This window comes from Myxine glutinosa, chromosome 9 (assembly GCF_964187855.1).
Source record: "Myxine glutinosa chromosome 9, kmMyxGlut1.1, whole genome shotgun sequence".
NCBI lineage: Eukaryota > Metazoa > Chordata > Myxini > Myxiniformes > Myxinidae > Myxine > Myxine glutinosa.
In genome coordinates this window covers 144,949,376-144,973,470 of record NC_136269.1, presented here as the reverse complement: position 1 = coordinate 144,973,470, position 24,095 = coordinate 144,949,376, and the positions used below count along the sequence as shown (strand labels likewise).

The following is a 24,095-nucleotide window of genomic DNA, read 5'->3' as shown; positions in this document are numbered from 1 at the left end:
GTTTCCTTGATCCCAAAGGTGGTCTGATTGGGATTAGGTCAGGACACTGTGCTGAACCACTCGAGATTTTCAACTTTGTTTTCCTTGATCCCAAGGGTGGTCTGATTGGGATTAGGTCAGGACACTGTGCTGAACCACTCGAGATTTTCAACTTTGTTTCCTTGATCCCAAAGGTGGTCTGATTGGGATTAGGTCGGGACACTGTGCTGATCCACGAGAGATTTTCAACTTTGTTTCCTTGATCCCAAAGGTGGTCTGATTGGGATTAGGTCGGGACACTGTGCTGATCCACGAGAGATTTTCAACTTTGTTTCCTTGATCCCAAAGGTGGTCTGATTGGGATTAGGTCGGGACACTGTGCTGATCCACGAGAGATTTTCAACTTTGTTTCCTTGATCCCAAAGGTGGTCTGATTGGGATTAGGTCGAAACACTGTGCTGATCCACGAGAGATTTTCAACTTTGTTTCCTTGATCCCAAAGGTGGTCTGATTGGGATTAGGTCGGGACACTGTGCTGATCCACGAGAGATTTTCAACTTTGTTTCCTTGATCCCAAAGGTGGTCTGATTGGGATTAGGTCGGGACACTGTGCTGAACCACTCGAGATTTTCAACTTTGTTTCCTTGATCCCAAAGGTGGTCTGATTGGGATTAGGTCAGGACACTGTGCTGAACCACTCGAGATTTTCAACTTTGTTTCCTTGATCCCAAAGGTGGTCTGATTGGGATTAGGTCAGGACACTGTGCTGAACCACTCGAGATTTTCAACTTTGTTTCCTTGATCCCAAAGGTGGTCTGATTGGGATTAGGTCAGGACACTGTGCTGAACCACTGGAGATTTTCAACTTTGTTTCCTTGATCCCAAAGGTGGTCTGATTGGGATTAGGTCAGGACACTGTGCTGAACCACTGGAGATTTTCAACTTTGTTTTCCTTGATCCCAAAGGTGGTCTGATTGGGATTAGGTCGGGACACTGTGCTGATCCACTAGAGATTTTCAACTTTGTTTTCCTTGATCCCAAAGGTGGTCTGATTGGGATTAGGTCGGGACACTGTGCTGATCCACTAGAGATTTTCAACTTTGTTTTCCTTGATCCCAAAGGTGGTCTGATTGGGATTAGGTCGGGACACTGTGCTGATCCACTAGAGATTTTCAACTTTGTTTTCCTTGATCCCAAAGGTGGTCTGATTGGGTTTAGGTCAGGACACTGTGCTGATCCACTAGAGATTTTCAACTTTGTTTTCCTTGATCCCAAAGGTGGTCTGATTGGGATTAGGTCAGCACACTGTGCTGATCCACTAGAGATTTTCAACTTTGTTTTCCTTGATCCCAAAGGTGGTCTGATTGGGTTTAGGTCAGGACACTGTGCTGATCCACTCGAGATTTTCAACTTTGTTTTCCTTGATCCCAAAGGTGGTCTGATTGGGATTAGGTCAGGACACTGTGCTGATCCACTAGAGATTTTCAACTTTGTTTTCCTTGATCCCAAAGGTGGTCTGATTGGGTTTAGGTCAGGACACTGTGCTGATCCACTAGAGATTTTCGACTTTGTTTTCCTTGATCCCAAAGGTGGTCTGATTGGGATTAGGTCGGGACACTGTGCTGATCCACTAGAGATTTTCAACTTTGTTTTCCTTGATCCCAAAGGTGGTCTGATTGGGATTAGGTCGGGACACTGTGCTGATCCACTAGAGATTTTCAACTTTGTTTTCCTTGATCCCAAAGGTGGTCTGATTGGGATTAGGTCGGGACACTGTGCTGATCCACTAGAGATTTTCAACTTTGTTTTCCTTGATCCCAAAGGTGGTCTGATTGGGTTTAGGTCAGGACACTGTGCTGAACCACTGGAGATTTTCAACTTTGTTTTCCTTGATCCCAAGGGTGGTCTGATTGGGATTAGGTCGGGACACTGTGCTGAACCACTGGAGATTTTCAACTTTGTTTTCCTTGATCCCAAAGGTGGTCTGATTGGGATTAGGTCAGGACACTGTGCTGATCCACTAGAGATTTTCAACTTTGTTTTCCTTGATCCCAAAGGTGGTCTGATTGGGTTTAGGTCAGGACACTGTGCTGATCCACTAGAGATTTTCAACTTTGTTTTCCTTGATCCCAAGGGTGGTCTGATTGGGATTAGGTCGGGACACTGTGCTGAACCACTGGAGATTTTCAACTTTGTTTTCCTTGATCCCAAAGGTGGTCTGATTGGGATTAGGTCAGGACACTGTGCTGATCCACTAGAGATTTTCAACTTTGTTTTCCTTGATCCCAAAGGTGGTCTGATTGGGTTTAGGTCGGGACACTGTGCTGATCCACTGGAGATTTTCAACTTTGTTATCCAATACGAATAGAGGAGCATAAAGCGTGGACTTTGGAAAGGTAACTAGGTCTGGGTTTCTGTCAGAACATGCATGTGCAACCTTGACGGGTCTGGGATGAGTGGAGAGGAAAAGGACAGGTGGAGAAAGGCCTAAAGAGGTGCTTTGAGGGAATACATTTCGCATACATGGAGATGGCTGTTTACCTTGTGGTTGAAACAGGTGCTTACAAAAATGATTATCTGGTGAGCATGTGCAGGTGTTGTATACACAGGTGGCCCTTTTAATGATAATGAAAATGGAATTGGTGTGAGCAGCAATTTCCTGTGGGTGTGCAGGTGGCATTTGTGCAGAACCTTGTGTTCTGTGTGGAGCGTGCATATCGTGTACCAGACTTCGGCATGTGGGAACGTGGAAACAAGTACAACAACGGAAGCACTGAGTTACACGCCAGGTATGTCGGCACAACAGGATACATCATCCATGGACTGATTTAAAGAAGCCAAATGTTATCATTTGACTTCCCTTAAAAGGACCTTCAACTCAGGAGGAGGTCAGTAGACGCATCAACCCTGTGCCATGGCTGCCAACCTGTGGTTATTTGTTTGTGTTCTGTCCTTTTAAATGCTGAGCATCAAGCAAGGAAGCAGCACAAAGCATTTTAAAAGTCTTTGCTATGACTCGGCCAGGGTTCGAAACGCCAACCACTCAGAGTGGACGTTCTCTCGATGACACCAGCGATGGTCGCAAGCATTTCTTTTTGTATACTAAGTCAAGGCTCATATAAGAGCTAACACATATAACATATAATAGAGGGAGTGGGAGACAAGAGGGGGAGAGAGAGGGAAGCACAAGAACAGTAGAGAACAGGGACATGGGGAGGGCTGTGAAGGGAGAGGGCTGCGCGGAGTACACGGGATAAACAAAATGGACACTACAAGGACATCAGGAAAGAAAACGGAATTTGAAGGACGTGGATTTGGGGTGGTTTAACGGGGATGAGTCTCACACTCATCCCACCCCTGAGTGCTATGTTGAGTCTCACGCTCATCCCACCCCTGAGTGCTATGTTGAGTCTCACGCTCATCCCACCCCTGAGTGCTATGTTGAGTCTCATGCTCATCCCACCCCTGAGTGCTATGTTGAGTCTCACGCTCATCCCACCCCAGAGTGCTATGTTGAGTCTCACACTCATCCCACCCCTGAGTGCTATGTTGAGTCTCACACTCATCCCACCCCTGAGTGCTATGTTGAGTCTCATGCTCATCCCACCCCTGAGTGCTATGTTGAGTCTCACGCTCATCCCACCCCTGAGTGCTATGTTGAGTCTCACGCTCATCCCACCCCTGAGTGCTATGTTGAGTCTCACGCTCATCCCACCCCTGAGTGCTATGTTGAGTCTCACACTCATCCCACCCCTGAGTGCTATGTTGAGTCTCATGCTCATCCCACCCCTGAGTGCTATGTTGAGTCTCACGCTCATCCCACCCCTGAGTGCTATGTTGAGTCTCACGCTCATCCCACCCCTGAGTGCTATGTTGAGTCTCACACTCATCCCACCCCTGAGTGCTATGTTGAGTCTCACACTCATCCCACCCCTGAGTGCTATGTTGAGTCTCACACTCATCCCACCCCTGAGTGCTATGTTGAGTCTCACGCTCATCCCACCCCTGAGTGCTATGTTGAGTCTCACGCTCATCCCACCCCTGAGTGCTATGTTGAGTCTCACGCTCATCCCACCCCTGAGTGCTATGTTGAGTCTCATGCTCATCCCACCCCTGAGTGCTATGTTGAGTCTCACACTCATCCCACCCCTGAGTGCTATGTTGAGTCTCACGCTCATCCCACCCCTGAGTGCTATGTTGAGTCTCATGCTCATCCCACCCCTGAGTGCTATGTTGAGTCTCACACTCATCCCACCCCTGAGTGCTATGTTGAGTCTCACGCTCATCCCACCCCTGAGTGCTATGTTCTGCAGCACCTCACCGACAATTTGTCGGAGGATGTGTAGATTTTTTTCATAGTTGAATTTGTTCTGCTCGGAGATCAAATATGATGTTCTGTGGGTCGGATTTGGGACACTTTCCATCGAATCATTATCAGCAAGCATAGCTTGTTTATGGTAGTTCAGTGAATCGTGTGTCGCCAGTGCACCGTCTGTACCAGGTGCTTTCCGTAGGTTGGTTGAGGGTGATCGGACCAGCACCCCTGACTTACTTTGATCATTTTTTGGAGGGAACATGACACAGAACTTACACCTCCCACCTCCAAGTACAGAAGTGTAAGCCAACCATTTGTAACGATCGAGCCACTCTATGCGAAAACTCAGCACATTATATGAACCATTTTGTCTGTTCCGGTTGATCCGTTCAACACACGGGGAATCAAAATGTCGTGGGCAGTGATGCTTGTTTAAGTAGTTGATCTTCTCGTCACCCGGAAGCTACTCGATACGAACATTTGTCGTTTGTTGCATTACTTACTCTAGGAGTGTTTGTATTGTCAAGGGGATCGGAAGACGTGGTTGCTTTATTACGGCGTACTCGTACCTCTGGTTGGGCCTCAGCTGCTGGTGCTGCTGCAGGCCTACCCAACCCAGTGGGTGTTGTGCCTCATCTGTTGTTGTAGTATGGTCTGTCTCAGTGATGGACGAAAAGAAGTCCGTAATCATCCTCTTTTTTGGATCTTCCATGACACTCACTCGTTTTGTCTTAAGGCAAAGTAAGTGATGCGATGTTGGTCGATATGATACCAACAGTGCATTCAGAAAGTATTCAGACCCCTTCACTTTTTTCACATTTTGTTATGTTGCAACCTTATGCAGAAATCGTTTAAATTCATTTTTTCCCTCATCAATCTACACTCAATACCCCATAATGACAAAGAGAAAACAGGATTTTAGAGAGTTTTGCAAATTTATTAAAAATAAAAAACGGAAATATCACATTGACATAGTATTCACACCCTTTGCTATGACACTTGAAATTTAGCTCAGGTGCCTCCCATTTCTCTTGATCATCTTTGAGATGTTTCTACACCTTGATTGGAGTCCACCTGTGGTAAATTCAATTGATTGGACATGATTTGGAAAGGCACACACCTGTCTATATAAGGACTCACAGCTGACAATGCATATCAGAGCAAAAACAAGCCATGAGGTCGAAGGAACTGCCTGCAGAGCTCAGAGACAGGATTGTGTCGAGGCACAGATCTGGGGAAGCCTACAAAAAAAATTCTGCTGCATTGAAGGTTCCCAAGAGCACAGTGGCCTCCATAATTCTTAAATGGAAGAAGTTTGGAACAACCAGGACGCTTCCTAGAGCTGGCTGGGCGGCCAAACTGAGCAATCGGGGGAGAAGGGCCTTGGTAAGAGAGGTGACCAAGACCCGATGATTACTCTGGCTGAGCTCCAGAGATCCTGTGTGGAGATGGGAGAAACTTCCAGAAGGACAACCATCACTGCAACACTCCACCGATCTGGGCTTTATGGCAGAGTGGCCAGACGGAAGCCTCTCCTCAGTGAAAGACACATTACACGTTAAACGGGCTCCCGTCTGCTGGTATTAGTTGGTGGGTGCTAAAGGAGCTTCTCTCTGCCAGCATCAGTTGGTGGGTGCGAAAGGGGCTTCTCTCTGCCAACATCAGTTGGTGGGTGCTAATGGGCCTTCGATCTGCCAACATCAGTTGGTGGGTGCTAAAGGGGCTTCTCTCTGCCAACATCAGTTGTGGGTGCTAATGGGCCTTCGATCTGCCAACATCAGTTGGTGGGTGCTAAAGAGGCTTCTCTCTGCCAACATTAGTTGGTGGGTGCTAAAGCGGCTTCTGTCTGCCAGCATCAGTTGGTGGGTGCGAAAGCGGCTTCTGTCTGCCAGCATCAGTTGGTGGGTGCGAAAGCGGCTTCTCTCTGCCAACATTAGTTTGTGGATGATAAAGGAGCTTCTCCCTGCCAGCATTAGTTGGTGGATGATAAAGGAGCTTCTGTCTGCCAGCATTAGTTGGTGGACATTAAACTGACTTTCCCTCTGCCAGCATTAGTTGGTGGATGATAAAGGAGCTTCTGTCTGCCAGCATTAGTTGGTGGACATTAAACTGACTTTCCCTCTGCCAGCATTAGTTGGTGGACGATAAAGGGGCTTCTCTCTGCCAGCATTAGTTGGTGGACGATAAAGGAGCTTCTCCCTGCCAGCATTAGTTGGTGGATGATAAAGGAGCTTCTGTCTGCCAGCATTAGTTGGTGGACATTAAACTGACCTTCCCTCTGCCAGCATTAGTTGGTGGACGATAAAGGAGCTTCTGTCTGCCAGCATTAGTTGGTGGACGTTAAACGGACATTCTCTCTGCCAGCATTAGTTGGTGGATGATAAAGGAGCTTCTGTCTGCCAGCATTAGTTGGTAGATGATAAAGGAGCTTCTGTCTGCCAGCATTAGTTGGTGGACGATAAAGCGGCTTCTGTCTGCCAGCATTAGCTGTTGGGTGCTAAAGGAGCTTCCGTCTGCCAGCATTAGTTGGTGGATGATAAAGGAGCTTCCGTCTGCCAGCATTAGTTGGTGGATGATAAAGGAGCTTCTGTCTGCCAGCATTAGTTGGTGTCTGATGAAGGAGCTTCTCTCTGCCAGCATTAGTTGGTGGACGATAAAGGAGCTTCTGTTTGCCAGCATTAGTTAGTGGATGATAAAGGAGCTTCTGTCTGCCAGCATTAGTTGGTGTATGATAAAGGAGCTTCTCTCTGCCAGCATTAGTTGGTGGGTGATAAAGGGGCTTCTGTCTGCCAGCATTAGTTGGTGGATGATAAAGGAGCTTCTCTCTGCCAGCATCAGTTGGTGGGTGCTAAAGGAGCTTCTCTCTGCCAGCATCAGTTGGTGGGTGCTAAAGGAGCTTCTCTCTGCCAGCATTAGTTGGTGGGTGCTAAAGGAGCTTCTCTCTGCCAGCATCAGTTGGTGGGTGCTAAAGGAGCTTCTCTCTGCCAGCATCAGTTGGTGGGTACTAAAGGGGCTTCTCTCTGCCAACATTAGTTGGTGGGTGCTAAAGCGTCTTCTCTCTGCCAACATTAGTTGGTGGATGATAAAGGGGCTTCTCTCTGCCAGCATTAGTTGTTGGACGATAAACGAGCTTCTCTCTGCCAGCATTAGTTGGTGGGTGCCAAAGGAGCTTCTCTCTGCCAGCATCAGTTGGTGGGTGCTAAAGGGGTTTCTCTCTGCCAACATCAGTTGGTGGGTGCTAAAGCGGCTTCTGTCTGCCAGCATTAGTTGGTGGACGTTAAACGGACATTCCCTCTGCCAGCATTAGTTGGTGGATGATAAAGGGGCTTCTCTCTGCCAGCATTAGTTGGTGGACGTTAAACGGACATTCCCTCTGCCAGCATTAGTTGGTGGACGATAAAGCGGCTTCTGTCTGCCAGCATTAGCTGTTGGGTGCTAAAGGAGCTTCCGTCTGCCAGCATTAGTTGTTGGATGATAAAGGAGCTTCTGTCTGCCAGCATTAGTTGGTGGACGATAAAGGAGCTTCTCTCTGCCAGCATTAGTTGGTGGATAATAAAGGAGCTTCTGTCTGCCAGCATTAGTTGGTGTCTGATGAAGGAGCTTCTCTCTGCCAGCGTTAGTTGGTGGACGATAAAGGAGCTTCTCTCTGCCAGCATTAGTTGGTGGGTGATAGAGGGGCTTCTGTCTGCCAGCATTAGTTGGTGTATGATGAAGGATCTTCTGTCTGCCAGCATTAGTTGGTGGACGTTGAACGGACATTCCCTCTGCCAGCATTAGTTGGTGGACGTTGAACAGACATTCCCTCTGCCAGCATTAGTTGGTGGACGATAAAGGATCTTCTGTCTGCCAGCATTAGTTGGTGGACGTTAAACGGACATTCCCTCTGCCAGCATTAGTTGGTGGACGATAAAGGAGCTTCTGTCTGCCAGCATTAGTTGGTGGGTGCTAAAGGGGCTTCTGTCTGCCAGCATTAGTTGGTGTATGATAAAGGATATTCTCTCTGCCTGCATTAGTTGGTGGACGTTAAAAGGACATTCTCTCTGCCAGCATTAGTTGGTGGACGTTAAAAGGACATTCTCTCTGCCAGCATTAGTTGGTGGATGATAAAGGAGCTTCTGTCTGCCAGCATTAGTTGGTGGATGATAAAGGAGCTTCTGTCTGCCAGCATTAGTTGGTGGGTGATAAAGGAGCTTCTGTTTGCCAGCATTAGTTGGTGTATGATAAAGGATCTTCTGTCTGCCAGCATTAGTTGGTGGACGTTAAACGGACATTCCCTCTGCCAGCATTAGTTGGTGGACGATAAAGGAGCTTTTGTCTGCCATCATTAGTTGGTGACATCAAATGGATGTTGGCTCTGCCAGCATTAGTTGGTGACATCAAATGGATGTCGGCTCTGCCAGCATTAGTTGTTGACATCAAATGGATGTCGGCTCTGCCAGCATTAGTTGGTGACATCAAATGGATGTCGGCTCTGCCAGCATTAGTTGGTGGACGATAAACGGGCGTCCTGTCTGCCAGCATTATTTTCTCCTTGTGGGGCTCATATTTCCAACCTTTAGGAAGCTTCACACACTTTGTCGATTGTGTAACGTTTTGCCTTTACGTTCCATGTGTTACACTGAGTGTAATCTAGCTTCCCCGTCGTTTTGGGTAAATTATTACTTCCGTTTGACTTCGTCCGAAATGGGGGCTGCTGGATTAGGTCTCGCCCATCTGTCCGTCCGTCCATGCGCAACCCTATATTGGATATGTATGGACCCAACGTTTATTCAAACGTTGCACAAGCACAGAACATGGCGCCATACATATGCACCTCACTTGATTTTGTGAGCTGATCAAAGATGGCCGACTGGTAGACTGTCGGCCATTTTAGTTGTAAAAAAACCCGATATTGAACACGCCCTCAACCATTTCTCTGACGTACATTTACCGATCCTGTTCAAACTTGGCCCACAGATAATGAATGATGACTTACATATGCACGTCTTTCTTTTTGGAGATCAGATGCGAGGTGGCCGAGTGGCGGCCATATTGTTACTTAAACGTGTCCCCAACCATTTCTCGGGACATGCATGGACCGATTTTGTTCAAACTTGGCACAAAGACAATACATCAGACATGTGCAGAAGATTTTGTTTTGTAATCTGACCAAAGATGGCCGACTAATGGCCTTCAACTCCGTACAGCAAAATTACTAAAACCACGGGGGTGATGACATTTTATGTCTTTCTCTCCTTGTTTTATAAAGATAATGTTTTTTTTCAGACTCGACCTTTTGAGTTTGGTAATTTAGCCTGACTGCCTGAGTTGAATCTAAGCAGTGGTTTTTACCCTGCGCTCGCGAAGCGAAAAGCGGGGTTAAGCAATCGGTTGAGTACATGTGCCGTATGTGTGCTGTACGTGCGCCGTGTCTGCATTTTAAAAATTCATTTTCTCGGCAACCGTTTGTCCGATTGACATGAAATTTTACCATAGGAGCGCCCCTGCCTGTATATGTTTTTGCTGATAATTATGACGTTATGGGTTACGTGGTACGGACGCCATCTTGGAAAAACGTTACACCTCCATATCTCCCAAACCGCTTAATGGAAAAATTGAAACATGGCTCATTGTCAAGTACTCCCCATGGGGAAAAAGATATGTTAATGATGATGTCATAGGTACCTTAATTATGACGTCATAATTTGATAAGTACAACGCTTGATCTGATCAGTGTGAAAAAAAGCATTTCCTCTGCAACTGTTAGTCTGATGAACACGAAATTTTCATAATATAATTGGCTCCTCCTGTAGAATTGTTCTAATGATAATTATGATGTCATTGGTCACGTGGTACAGGCGCCATCTTTAAAAAATTGAAAAACGTTGCACCTCTATATCTCCGAAACCACTCCATGGAAAAAATTGAAATATGGCTCAATGTTAAGTATTCCCCATGGGAAATGAGATGTGTTGATGATGATGTCATTGGTGCCTTCATTATGACGTCATAATTCGACAAGTACAACGCTTGATCTGATCAGTATGAAAAAAAAAATCTTCTGCAACTGTTAGTCCGATGGACACGAAATTTGTACCATAGGAGCGCTTCCTTCTGTAGAATCTTGCAATGATAATTATGACGTCATATGTCATGTGGTTCAGGCGCCATTGTGGAAAAACCGAATAAAGGTTGCACCTCTATATCTACAAAATCGCTCCATGGAAAAAATTGAAACGTGTGTCATTGTAAAGAACCTAACCTAACCTAAAGAGGCTAACCCCCGCTCTTGCAGGGAAAATGGCCTTAAAATGCCTGTTGTTGTTGTTGTTGTTTGTTGTCATTGTAAATAACTTTTTTATTTTTAAATTTTAAATGTCATTTTATGTCATTTTATTGTCTTTTTGTCATGTCATTTATGTCATTTATGTCAATAAAAATGTCATTTTAAAAATTCATTTTCTCGGCAACCGTTTGTCCGATTGACATGAAATTTTACCATAGGAGCGCCCCTGCCTGTATATGTTTTTGCTGATAATTATGACGTTATGGGTTACGTGGTACGGACGCCATCTTGGAAAAACTTTGCACCTCCATATCTCCCAAACTGCTCAAATGGAAAAAGTTGAAACAACGCTCATTGTCAAGTACTCCCCATGTGGAATAAGATATGTTAATGATGTCATCGGTGCGTTCGTTATGACGTCATAATTCAACAAGTATAACGCTTCATTCAATTAGTATGAATTTTTGTTTCTCTGTAACTTTTGGTCTGATGGACACGAAATTTGCACGATAGAAGCGCCTCCTCCTGAAGAATAGGTTAACGATAATTGAGATGTAATAGGTCACGTGGTACAGGCGCCATCTTCAAAAAACTGAAAAACGTTGCACCTCTATATCTCCAAAACGACTCCATGGAAAAATTGAAAGGTGGCTCATTGCAAAGACCAATCCTCACGTAACCAAATCCCCCCGCATAACCAAATCCCCCCGCATAACCAAATCCCCAACACATAACCAAATCACCTCGCATAACCAAATGGGCTATCTCCGAGGGCCTTTCACTTACTCACCGCAGGCAGGTTGGTGGTCTTTCCGTCTTCTACCGACTCCTCTCCGGCCTTGCTCCCCCAGCTCTCTCTCTGAGCTCTGTCCCCCAAATATTCCTGCAGGTCGCACAAGATCTGCCTGCAACCCCCTTATGGTTAAACTGCCAAAATCAAGACTCTCTGCTCACCTTCACTCCTTCATTCCTCTTTTCTCCCGCCTCTGGAACAAACTCCCTCACTCTCTTCAATCCCACTCCTCCCTCCAGGTCTTTAAAACAGCTGTTCACCACCAACTCTTATCTTCCCCCATCCAAAACCTTGATCATTTCTACCCCCGCTAATTTCACCCCAAATCCACTTTTTTGAGGTGACTTTTGTCTTCTTTCCTGGAAGTCCTTGGTGTCCTTGCGTTTTGTACCTATCCTGCCTCCCCCCAGGCCCTCTGCCTCCCACACATCTCCCGATGTCCCTGCCCTCAAATGTTGTGTTTGTGTGCTTCCTCCCCTTCTCTCCCCATCTTGTCGACTGCTCCCACTTTTATGTGCTTTGTTTACTTGTTTGTTTGATTTGTTTGTTTGATAAATGTTCGCTCTTTCACGAGCCTCGACTCTGTATACAAAAAACAAAACAAAACAAAAATCACCTCGCATAACCAAATCCCCTCGCATAACCAAATCCCCTCGCATAACCAAATCCCCTCAAATAACCAAATCACCTCGCATAACCAAATCACCTCACATAACCAAATCCCCTCACATAACCAAATCACCTCGCATAACCAAATCACCTCGCATAACCAAATCCCCTCACATAACCAAATCACCTCGCATAACCAAATCACCTCGCAGAACCAAATCCCCTCGCATAACCAAATCCCCTCGCATAACCAAATCCCCTCAAATAACCAAATCACCTCGCATAAACAAATCCCCTCACATAACCAAATCACCTCGCATAACCAAATCACCTCGCATAACCAAATCCCCTCACATAACCAAATCACCTCGCATAACCAAATCACCTCGCATAACCAAATCCCCTCACATAACCAAATCACCTCGCATAACCAAATCACCTCGCAGAACCAAATCCCCTCACATAACCAAATCCCCTCGCATAACCAAATCCCCTCAAATAACCAAATCACCTCGCATAACCAAATCACCTCGCAGAACCAAATCACCTCGCAGAACCAAATCCCCTCGCATAACCAAATCCCCTCACATAACCAAATCACCTCGCATAACCAAATCACCACGCAGAACCAAATCCCCTCGCATAACCAAATCCCCTCGCATAACCAAATCCCCTCAAATAACCAAATCACCTCGCATAACCAAATCACCTCGCATAACCAAATCACCTCGCATAACCAAATCCCCTCACATAACCAAATCACCTCACATAACCCTCGCATCACCAAATCACCTCGCATAACCAAATCACCACGCATAACCAAATCCCCTCACATAACCAAATCCCCTCAAATAACCAAATCACCTCGCATAACCAAATCAGCTCACATAACCAAATCCCCTCACATAACCAAATCACCTCGCATAACCAAATCACCTCGCATAACCAAATCCCCTCACATAACCAAATCACCTCGCATAACCAAATCACCTCGCAGAACCAAATCCCCTCGCATAACCAAATCCCCTCGCATAACCAAATCCCCTCAAATAACCAAATCACCTCGCATAACCAAATCCCCTCAAATAACCAAATCACCTCGCATAACCAAATCACCTCGCATAACCAAATCCCCTCACATAACCAAATCACCTCGCATAACCAAATCACCTCGCAGAACCAAATCCCCTCGCATAACCAAATCCCCTCGCATAACCAAATCCCCTCAAATAACCAAATCACCTCGCATAACCAAATCCCCTCACATAACCAAATCACCTCGCATAACCAAATCACCTCGCATAACCAAATCCCCTCACATAACCAAATCACCTCGCATAACCAAATCCCCTCACATAACCAAATCACCTCGCAGAACCAAATCCCCTCGCATAACCAAATCCCCTCGCATAACCAAATCCCCTCGCATAACCAAATCCCCTCAAATAACCAAATCACCTCGCAGAACCAAATCACCTCGCAGAACCAAATCCCCTCGCATAACCAAATCCCCTCACATAACCAAATCACCTCGCATAACCAAATCACCTCGCAGAACCAAATCCCCTCGCATAACCAAATCCCCTCGCATAACCAAATCCCCTCAAATAACCAAATCCCCTCACATAACCAAATCACCTCGCATAACCAAATCACCTCGCATAACCAAATCCCCTCACATAACCAAATCACCTCACATAACCCTCGCATAACCAAATCACCTCACATAACCAAATCACCACGCATAACCAAATCCCCTCACATAACGAAATCCCCTTGCATAACCAAATCCCCTTCACATAACGAAATCCCCTCGCATAACCAAACCCCCCTCACATAACCAAATCACCTCACATAACCCTCGCATAACCAAATCACCTCATATAACCAAATCCCCTCGCATAACCAAATCACCTCGCATAACCAAATCCCCTCGCATAACCAAATCACCTCATATAACCAAATCCCCTCGCATAACCAAATCACCTCGCATAACCAAATCACCTCGTATAACCAAATCCCCTCGCAAAACCAAATCACCTCGTATAACCAAATCCCCTCGCATAACCAAATCACCTCGCAGAACTAAATCACCTCGCATAACCAAATCACATCACATAACCAAATCACCTCGCATAACCAAATCACCTCGCATAACCAAATCACCTCGCATAACCAAATCACCTCGCATAACCAAATCACCTCGCATAACCAAATCACCTCGCATAACCAAATCACCTCGCATAACCAAATCACCTCGCATAACCAAATCACCTCACAAAACCAAATCACCTCGCATAACCAAATCACCTCGCATAACCAAATCACCTCGCATAACCAAATCACCTCGCATAACCAAATCACCTCGCATAACAAAATCACCTCGCATAACCAAATGACCTCGCATAACCAAATCACCTCGCACAACCAAATCACCTCGCACAACCAAATCACCTAGCATAACCAAATCACCTAGCATAACCAAATCACCTAGCATAACCAAATCCCCTCGCATAACCAAATCCCCTCGCCAAATCCCCCTCACATAACCAAATCACCTCACATAATCTTTCACCTCGCATAACCAAATCACCCCACATAACCAAATGACCTTGCATAACCAAATCACCTCGCATAACCAAATGACATCGCATAACCAAATGACCTCGCATAACCAAATGACCTCATAACCAAATGACCTTGCATAACCAAATGACCTCACATAACCAAATGACCTCACATAACCAAATTACCTTGCATAACCAAATGACCTCACATAACCAAATGACCTCACATAACCAAATGACCTCACATAACCAAATGACCTCACATAACCAAATGACCTCACATAACCAAATTACCTTGCATAATCAAATGACCTCACATAACCGAATGACCTCACATACCCAAATGACCTCGCATAACCAAATGACCTCACATAACCAAATGACCTCGCATAACCAAATGACCTCGCATAACCAAATGACCTCACATAACCAAATGACCTCACATAACCAAATGACCTCGCATAACCAAATGACCTCGCATAACCAAATGACCTCACATAACCAAATGACCTCGCATAACCAATTGACCTCGCATAACCAAATGACCTCACATAACCAAATGACCTCACATAACCTCCTAACCCTAACCTCATAACCTTTAAACTCTCCTGCACTCCATCCTCCATCCAGCGTCCTTAAACGTATTTTTAACTCGAAGGTCACAAGAAACTCATTTTGCAATAAATGTTCGTTTCCCATAAATCGTACACTTTCAAAAATCCAATCTCACCCCTCCCCTCCAAATCTTCCCCATAACCCCTCCCCTCCAAATCTTCCCCATCACCCTCCCCTCCAAATCTTCCCCATCACCCATCCCTTTCAAATCTCCCCCCTTGCCCCCTCCCTCCTAAACTACCCCCTCACCCCTCCCCGCCAAGACGCCCCCTCGCCCCTCCCCTCCTAGACTCCTGCCTCACCCCTCCCCTCCAAATCTCCCCCATATCCCATCCCTTTCAAATCCCTCCCCTTGTCCCTTCCCTCCCAAACTCCCCCCTCACCCCTCCCCTTCAAATCTCCCCACCCTCATTGCTTCTCAATTTCCCCCCTCTCACTCCCCCTCCTCAAAGCGTCCTCCCCGCTTCTTCCCCCTTCAAACTCTCACCTCCATCTCCCCCAACCTTCTGCCTCGCTCTTCCCCCTCCTCAAATAACACCTCATTGTGGCTCACCCAATCACCATCAAACCTTTTGTCCGCCCCATCCTTCCCTTTCTCCGAGCTATTCTGAAATCTCTGACACACCTTCAACAGCTCTCCCTATCTCTTCCACCTCTTCCACATCTTACCCTACCCCGCCTCCCCCCTGTTCTGTATCTGATGCTCCCCCTTCCTCTTCATTAACGGTATGGACCTCAAACATCCGGGGCCTTCGTTCAAACTTAACTGATCTCTCCATACAGGTTGCTTCTGTCAAACCAGACGTGATCTGCTTAACAGAAACTTTCCTCCTTTATGATGTCTCTGATTCCATAGTATCTCTCCCGGGCTACTCCCTCCTCCGGTATGATAGACCTGAGCCTCGTCCTGGAGGCGGGGTTGCTATCTTTATCAAAAACTCTCTTCCTCACTCGCCCTGCACTGCACTCTCTCCACCTCACCCCCAGGAATACCTCTGGCTACGGCTTCCCCTTCGCTCCCACCTCTTGTTCATATGTGTGTTGTACCGTCCACCAAACAGTGATGACTCCATCTACATCTCGCTGTCTGATGATATGGACCAACTTCTATCTACTCATCCCAACTCTCTCTTCCTCATATGTGGTGATTTCAATTGTCACCATGTCAGTTGGCTGGGTGTGGGTACCTCTCTCACCAGCCATGGCTCTTCAGCAAAGGACTTCTGCGACTCACTGGGACTGACACAATCTGTCAATTTCCCGACCCGGATCTCAGTCAACGGAACATCTTCTCTTCTGGACTTGGTTATGACTAACTTCCCTGAAAATGTCTGCTGCTCTTCTTCTGCTCCGATCGGATCATCTGATCATGTCCTTGTTAAAGTGGACATCTCTCTGACCATCCTCAGGGAGCCTGCTCAGCGTCGACGAGTCTGGCATTTCACTCAGGCCAACTGGCACGGTCTTCAAGCAGCCATCAATCATCTGGACTGGTCTCCCATCTCTACCACCTCTGACATCAACTCATCCTGGGAATTCTTCCAAAGTAAATTGCTCTCTCTCATGCACAGATTTATCCCATCTCGTCTTCAGTTGTCATACCCTTCCTCCCGTCCATGGTACACGGAATCTTGTGGTGAGGCTGTTGCCCAGAAACAACTTGCCTTCGTCTCCTGGAAAGCAAATCCAACGGAAGGAAATCTCATTTCCTTTCACAAAGCCCGAAACAAGTGTGTGTCCACCCTCAGGAGAGCCAGGAAACAATATCTCTCCATTCTCAAGACCGAACTCTCTTATCTGTCTCCCTCTTCCAAATCCTGGTGGCGTCTGGTCAAATCCGTTTCTGGTGTTTGTTCCCCCTCCATCCCCTCCCTTACCTCAAACGGCTACACAGCTGACTCCGCACGTGAAAAAGCTGAATGCCTCAACTCTGTGTTTGCCTCTAAATCTTGTGTCCCAAACCCATCCCTCTCTGTACCCACCATACCCAGTCGTACCCTGCTGCTCCTGGACTCCGTGTCCTTTCCTCCTGACAAGGTGGAAAAGTTTCTGTCAACCCTCGACTCTGATTCTGCAACTGGACCCGATGGCATCAGCCCACGGGTCCTAAAATCCTGCTCTGCTGCTCTATCTCACCCTCTCTCTGTTCTCTTCACCCTCTCTTTTGCTCAAGGTCAACTGCCATCTGCTTGGAAATCAGCCAACATCACCGCTTTGCACAAAAAAGGTGCAAAAACAGATCCTAGCAACTACAGACCAATCAGCCTTCTCCCAATTATCAGCAAAGTCATGGAATCCATCATTGCTTCGGATATGAAATCTTTCCTCTTCTCCAATGGCTTGATCTCTGATCATCAATTTGGTTTCAGACCAGGTCACTCTACTCTGGACATGCTGCTTCTGCTGTCTCAACAATGGATGGAGGTCCTCAATGCCAAACAGGAAATTAGAGCTGTCTCCCTCGACATATCACATGCCTTCGACACGGTCTGGCACCCCGCTCTGCTCACCAAACTCTCCTCCTTTGGTATCCATGGAAATCTCCACGCATGGCTGGCGGACTTCCTCTCTAGTCGTCGTCAACGTGTGGCCCTGAATGGGTTTCTCTCATCTCCTCTTCCTGTTCAGGCTGGAGTTCCCCAAGGCAGTGTTCTGGGCCCCGTGCTTTTTCTGGTCTTCATCAATGATCTCTCTGACTCTCTCGAAAATCCTCTCTATCTCTTTGCTGATGACTCCACTCTCTGCCGCTCCATTCCTCTTCCCTCAGATCGGCAGTCTGCTGCCTCCTCACTCTCTGAAGACCTGGACAAAATCACAGACTGGTCAAACAAGTGGAACATGTCTTTCAATCCTGACAAATCTCACACTCTTACTATGTCTCTCCGAAAAGATCGACTGGACAACCCTCCCATCGACTTTCTCAACAATCCTCTCCAAGAAGTTCTGTCGCTCAAGATTTTGGGTCTCACTATCTGCCATGATCTTTCTTGGGAAAACCACATTTCCAAGCTGGCCTCCAAAGCCAGTCGCCGACTGGGCATCCTCCGTCGTGCGAAGTCCTTATTCGGCACACCTGAGCTCCTCACCACATACAAGGCTTTCATCCGCAGCTCAATGGAATACTGTTCTCCCCTATGGGCCGGTGCTCCTGCCTCACACCTAGCTCGGCTTCACGCTGTTGAAACCAAAGCTTTCAGAATTATTGGAATCTCCCGCGATGAAGCTATCTCTGAGGGCCTTTCACTCACTCACCGCAGGCAGGTAGGTGGTCTTTCTGTCTTCTACCGACTCCTCTCCGGCCTTGCACCCCCAGCTCTCTCTGTGCTCTGTCCCCCAAATATTCCTACAGGTCGCACAAGATCTGCCAGCAACCCTCTGATGGTTAAACTGCCGAAATCTCGGCTCTCTGCTCACCTTCACTCTTTCATTCCTCTTTTCTGCCGCCTCTGGAACAAACTCCCTCACTCCCTTCAATCCCACTCCTCCCTCCAGGTCTTTAAAACAGCTGTTCACCACCATCTCTTATCTTCCCCCATCCAAAACCTTGATCTTTTCTACCCCCGCTAATTCACCCCAGATCCACCTTGTTTGAAATTCCAACTTCTTTCCTGGAAGTCCTGGCAGTGTCCATATGTTTTATACCTCTCCAACCGCCCCCTTCCCATACCCCCCCCCCCCCCCCCAAAGCCCTCGCCCTCTCTCAGATCTCTCGATGTCTCCATGTCTCTCGGTCCCTGCTCTCAAATGTTGTGTTTGTGTCCTTCCCCCTCTCTCCCCATCTTGTCTACCACTCCCGATGTTATATGTTTTATGTGTTGGTTTGTCTTTCTGTGTGATTAATGTTCGCTCTTTCACGAGCCTCGATCTTGTATACAAAAAAAACAACAAAAAAAACCAAATCCCCTCGCCAAATCCCCCTCACATAACCAATCACCTCGCATAACCAAATGACCTTGCATAACCAAATCCCCCTCACATAACCAAATGACCTCACATAACCAAATCCCTTCGCCAAATCCCCCTCACATAACCAATCACCTCGCATAACCAAATGACCTCGCATAACCAAATCACCTCGCATAACCAAATGACCTCGCATAACCGAATCACCTCACATAACCAAATCACCTCACAAAACCAAATCACCTCGCATAACCAAATCCCCTCACATAACCAAATCACCTCACATAACCAAATCCCCTCCAATAACCAAATCCCCTCACATAACCAAATGACCTTGCATAACCAAATGACCTCACATAACCAAATGACCTCGCATAACCAAATGACCTCGCATAACCAAATGACCTCACATAACCAAATGACCTCACATACCCAAATCCCCTCGCCAAATCCCCCTCACATAACCAATCACCTCGCATAACCAAATGACCTCACATAACCAAATCCCCCTCAGATAACCAAATGACATCGCATAAACAAAATGACCTCGCATAAACAAATGACCTCGCATAACCAAATCCCCCTCACATAACCAAATGACCTCACATAACCAAATCACCTCACATAACCAAATCACCTCACATAACCAAATCCCCTCACATAACCAAATCACCTCACATAACCAAATCACCTCGCACAACCAAATGACATCGCATAACCAAATGACCTCGCATAACCAAATGACCTCACATAACCAAATGACCCCACATAACCAAATGACCTCACATAACCAAATGACCTCACATAACCAAATGACCTCACATAACCAAATTACCTCACATAACCAAATTACCTTGCATAACCAAATTACCTTGCATAACCAAATGACCTCACATAACCAAATTACCTCACATAACCAAATTACCTTGCATAACCAAATGACCTCACATAACCAAATTACCTCACATAACCAAATGACCTCACATAATCAAATGACCTCGCATAACCAAATGACCTCACATAACCAAATGACCTCGCATAACCAAATGACCTCGCATAACCAAATGACCTCACATAACCAAATGACCTCACATAACCAAATCCCCTCGCCAAATCCCCCTCACATAACCAATCACCTCGCATAACCAAATGACCTTGCATAACCAAATCCCCCTCACATAACCAAATGACCTCACATAACCAAATCCCCTCGCCAAATCCCCCTCACATAACCAATCACCTCGCATAACCAAATCACCTCGCATAACCAAATCACCTCGCATAACCAAATGACCTCACATAACCGAATCACCTCACATAACCAAATCACCTCACAAAACCAAATCACCTCGCATAACCAAATCCCCTCACATAACCAAATCACCTCACATAACCAAATCCCCTCCCATAACCAAATCCCCTCACATAACCAAATGACCTCGCATAACCAAATGACCTCGCATAACCAAATGACCTCGCATAACCAAATGACCTCGCATAACCAAATCACCTCACATAACCAAATCCCCTCACATAACCAAATCACCTCACATAACCAAATCCCCTCCCATAACCAAATCCCCTCACATAACCAAATGACCTCGCATAACCAAATGACCTCGCATAACCAAATGACCTCGCATAACCAAATGACCTCGCATAACCAAATGACCTCACATAACCAAATGACCTCACATACCCAAATCCCCTCGCCAAATCCCCCTCGCATAACCAAATGACCTCACATAACCAAATCCCCCTCACATAACCAAATGACCTTGCATAAACAAATGACCTCGCATAACCAAATCCCCCTCACATAACCAATCACCTTGCACAACCAAATCACCTTGCATAACCAAATCACCTCACATAACCAAATCACCTCGCAAAACCAAATCACCTCACATAACCAAATCACCTCACATAACCAATCACCTCGCATAACCAAATGACCTCACATAACCAAATGACCTCACATACCCAAATCCCCTCGCCAAATCCCCCTCGCATAACCAAATGACCTCACATAACCAAATCCCCCTCACATAACCAAATGACCTTGCATAAACAAATGACCTCGCATAACCAAATCCCCCTCACATAACCAATCACCTTGCACAACCAAATCACCTTGCATAACCAAATCACCTCACATAACCAAATCACCTCGCAAAACCAAATCACCTCACATAACCAAATCACCTCACATAACCAATCACCTCGCATAACTAAATGACCTCACATAACCAAATGACCTCGCATAACCAAATCACCTTGTATAACCAAATCACCTCGCATAACCAAATCCCCCTCACATAACCAAATGACCTCGCACAAACAAATGACCTCGCATAACCAAATCACCTCACATAACCAATCACCTCGCATAACTAAATGACCTCACATAACCAAATGACCTCGCATAACCAAATCACCTTGTATAACCAAATCACCTCACATAACCAAATCACCTCACATAACCAATCACCTCGCATAACTAAATGACCTCGCATAACTAAATGACCTCACATAACCAAATCACCTTGTATAACCAAATCACCTCGCATAACCAAATCCCCCTCACATAACCAAATGACCTCGCACAAACAAATGACCTCGCATAACCAAATCCCCCTCACATAACCGAATCCCCCTCACATAACCAAATCACCTCGCATAACTAAATGACCTCACATAACCAAATGACCTCGCATAACCAAATCACCTCACATAACCAAATCACCTCACATAACCAATCACCTCGCATAACTAAATGACCTCGCATAACTAAATGACCTCACATAACCAAATCACCTTGTATAACCAAATCACCTCGCATAACCAAATCCCCCTCACATAACCAAATGACCTCGCACAACCAAATCACCTCACATAACCAAATCACCTCGCAAAACCAAATCACCTCACATAACCAAATGACCTCGCATAACCAAATCCCCCTCGCATAACCAAATCCCCCTCACATAACCAAATCACCTCGCAAAACCAAATCACCTCACATAACCAAATGACCTCGCATAACCAAATCCCCCTCGCATAACCAAATCCCCCTCACATAACCAAATGACCTCGCACAACCAAATCACCTTGCATAACCAAATCACCTCACATAACCAAATCACCTCGCAAAACCAAATCACCTCACATAACCAAATCACCTCACATAACCAATCACCTCGCATAACTAAATGACCTCACATAACCAATCACCTTGTATAACCAAATCACCTCACATAACCAAATCACCTCGCAAAACCAAATCACCTCACATAACCAAATCACCTCACATAACCAATCACCTCGCATAACTAAATGACCTCACATAACCAATCACCTTGCACAACCAAATCACCTTGCATAACCAAATGACCTCACATAACCAAATCACCTTGTATAACCAAATCACCTCACATAACCAAATCCCCATCACATAACCAAATGACCTCGCATAAACAAATGACCTCGCATAACCAAATCCCCCTAACATAACCAATCACCTTGCACAACCAAATCACCTTGCATAACCAAATCACCTCACATAACCAAATCCCCCTCACATAACCAATCACCTTGCATAACCAAATCACCTTGTATAACCAAATCACCTCGCATAACCAAATCACCTCGCATAACCAAATGACCTCGCATAACCAAATCCCCCTCACATAACCAATCACCTTGCACAACCAAATCACCTTGCATAACCAAATGACCTCGCAAAACCAAATGACCTCACATAACCAAATGACCTCACATAACCAAATCACCTTGTAAAACCAAATCACCTCGCATAACCAAATCACCTCACATAACCAAATCACCTCGCATAACCAAATCACCTGACATAAACAAATCACCTCGCATAACCAAATCATCTTTTTTTTTTTTGTATACCTCACATAACCAAATCACCTCACAAAACCAAATCACCTCACAAAACCAAATCACCTCGCAAAACCAAATCACCTCGCATAACCAAATCGCCTCGCATAACCAAATCACCTCACAAAACCAAATCACCTCACATAACCAAATCACCTCACAAAACCAAATCACCTCGCAAAACCAAATCGCCTCGCATAACCAAATCGCCCCGCATAACCAAATCGCCCCACATAACCAAATCGCCTCACATAACCAAATCACCCCACATAACCAAATCACCTCACATAACTAAATCAGCCAGCATAACCTGGCTTAGCGGTTAGGGTGCCGGCTTGGGATCAGAGGATCCTGGGCTCGAATCCCGGTCGATCCCTGAATTAACACCAGCGGGGTTGCCTCAGCCTGCCATCCTTCCGAGGTCGGCAAATTGAGTACCAGCTTACTGGGATGAATGATCCCGGTGTATATCGCGAACTAGAAAAGGTCAACAGTATACCTGCGCATTGTAAAAGCCGACCAAGGGTTGATGTCAGGAAGGGCATCCGGCCATAAAAACATTGCCTCAAACAGGGAACCATGCTTGTCATGGGGCCCGCAAGGCTAACCCCCGCTCATGGGGCCCGCAAGGCTAACCCCCGCTCATGGGGCCCGCAAGGCTAACCCCCGCTCATGGGGCCCGCAAGGCTAACCCCCGCTCATGGGGCCCGCAAGGCTAACCCCCGCTAATGGGGCCCGCAAGGCTAACCCCCGCTCATGGGGCCCGCAAGGCTAACCCCCGCTCATGGGGCCCGCAAGGCTAACCCCCGCTCATGGGGCCCGCAAGGCTAACCCCCGCTCATGGGGCCCGCAAGGCTAACCCCCGCTCATGGGGCCCGCAAGGCTAACCCCCGCTCATGGGGCCCGCAAGGCTAACCCCCGCTCATGGGGCCCGCAAGGCTAACCCCCGCTCATGGGGCCCGCAAGGCTAACCCCCGCCCATGGGGCCCGCAAGGCTAACCCCCGCCCATGGGGCCCGCAAGGCTAACCCCCGCCCATGGGGCCCGCAAGGCTAACCCCCGCTCATGGGGCCCGCAAGGCTAACCCCCGCTCATGGGGCCCGCAAGGCCAACCCCCGCTCATGGGGCCCGCTAGGCCAACCCC

At 46.7% G+C, this 24,095-nt stretch overlaps 1 protein-coding gene across 4 annotated transcripts in view; it reads left to right on the top strand.

Annotated features, from left to right (window-relative positions):
- Positions 1–24,095, top strand: part of LOC137434832 (phosphorylase b kinase regulatory subunit beta-like) — a 335,447-nt gene that overhangs the window by 140,605 nt on the left and 170,747 nt on the right. For all 4 annotated transcript variants that reach the window (XM_078785025.1, XM_078785024.1, XM_078785027.1 and 1 more), the window contains one exon: positions 2,653–2,768. In XM_078785025.1, coding sequence (XP_078641151.1) covers positions 2,653–2,768 — 116 coding nt within the window. The remainder of the gene's footprint in view (positions 1–2,652; positions 2,769–24,095) is intronic.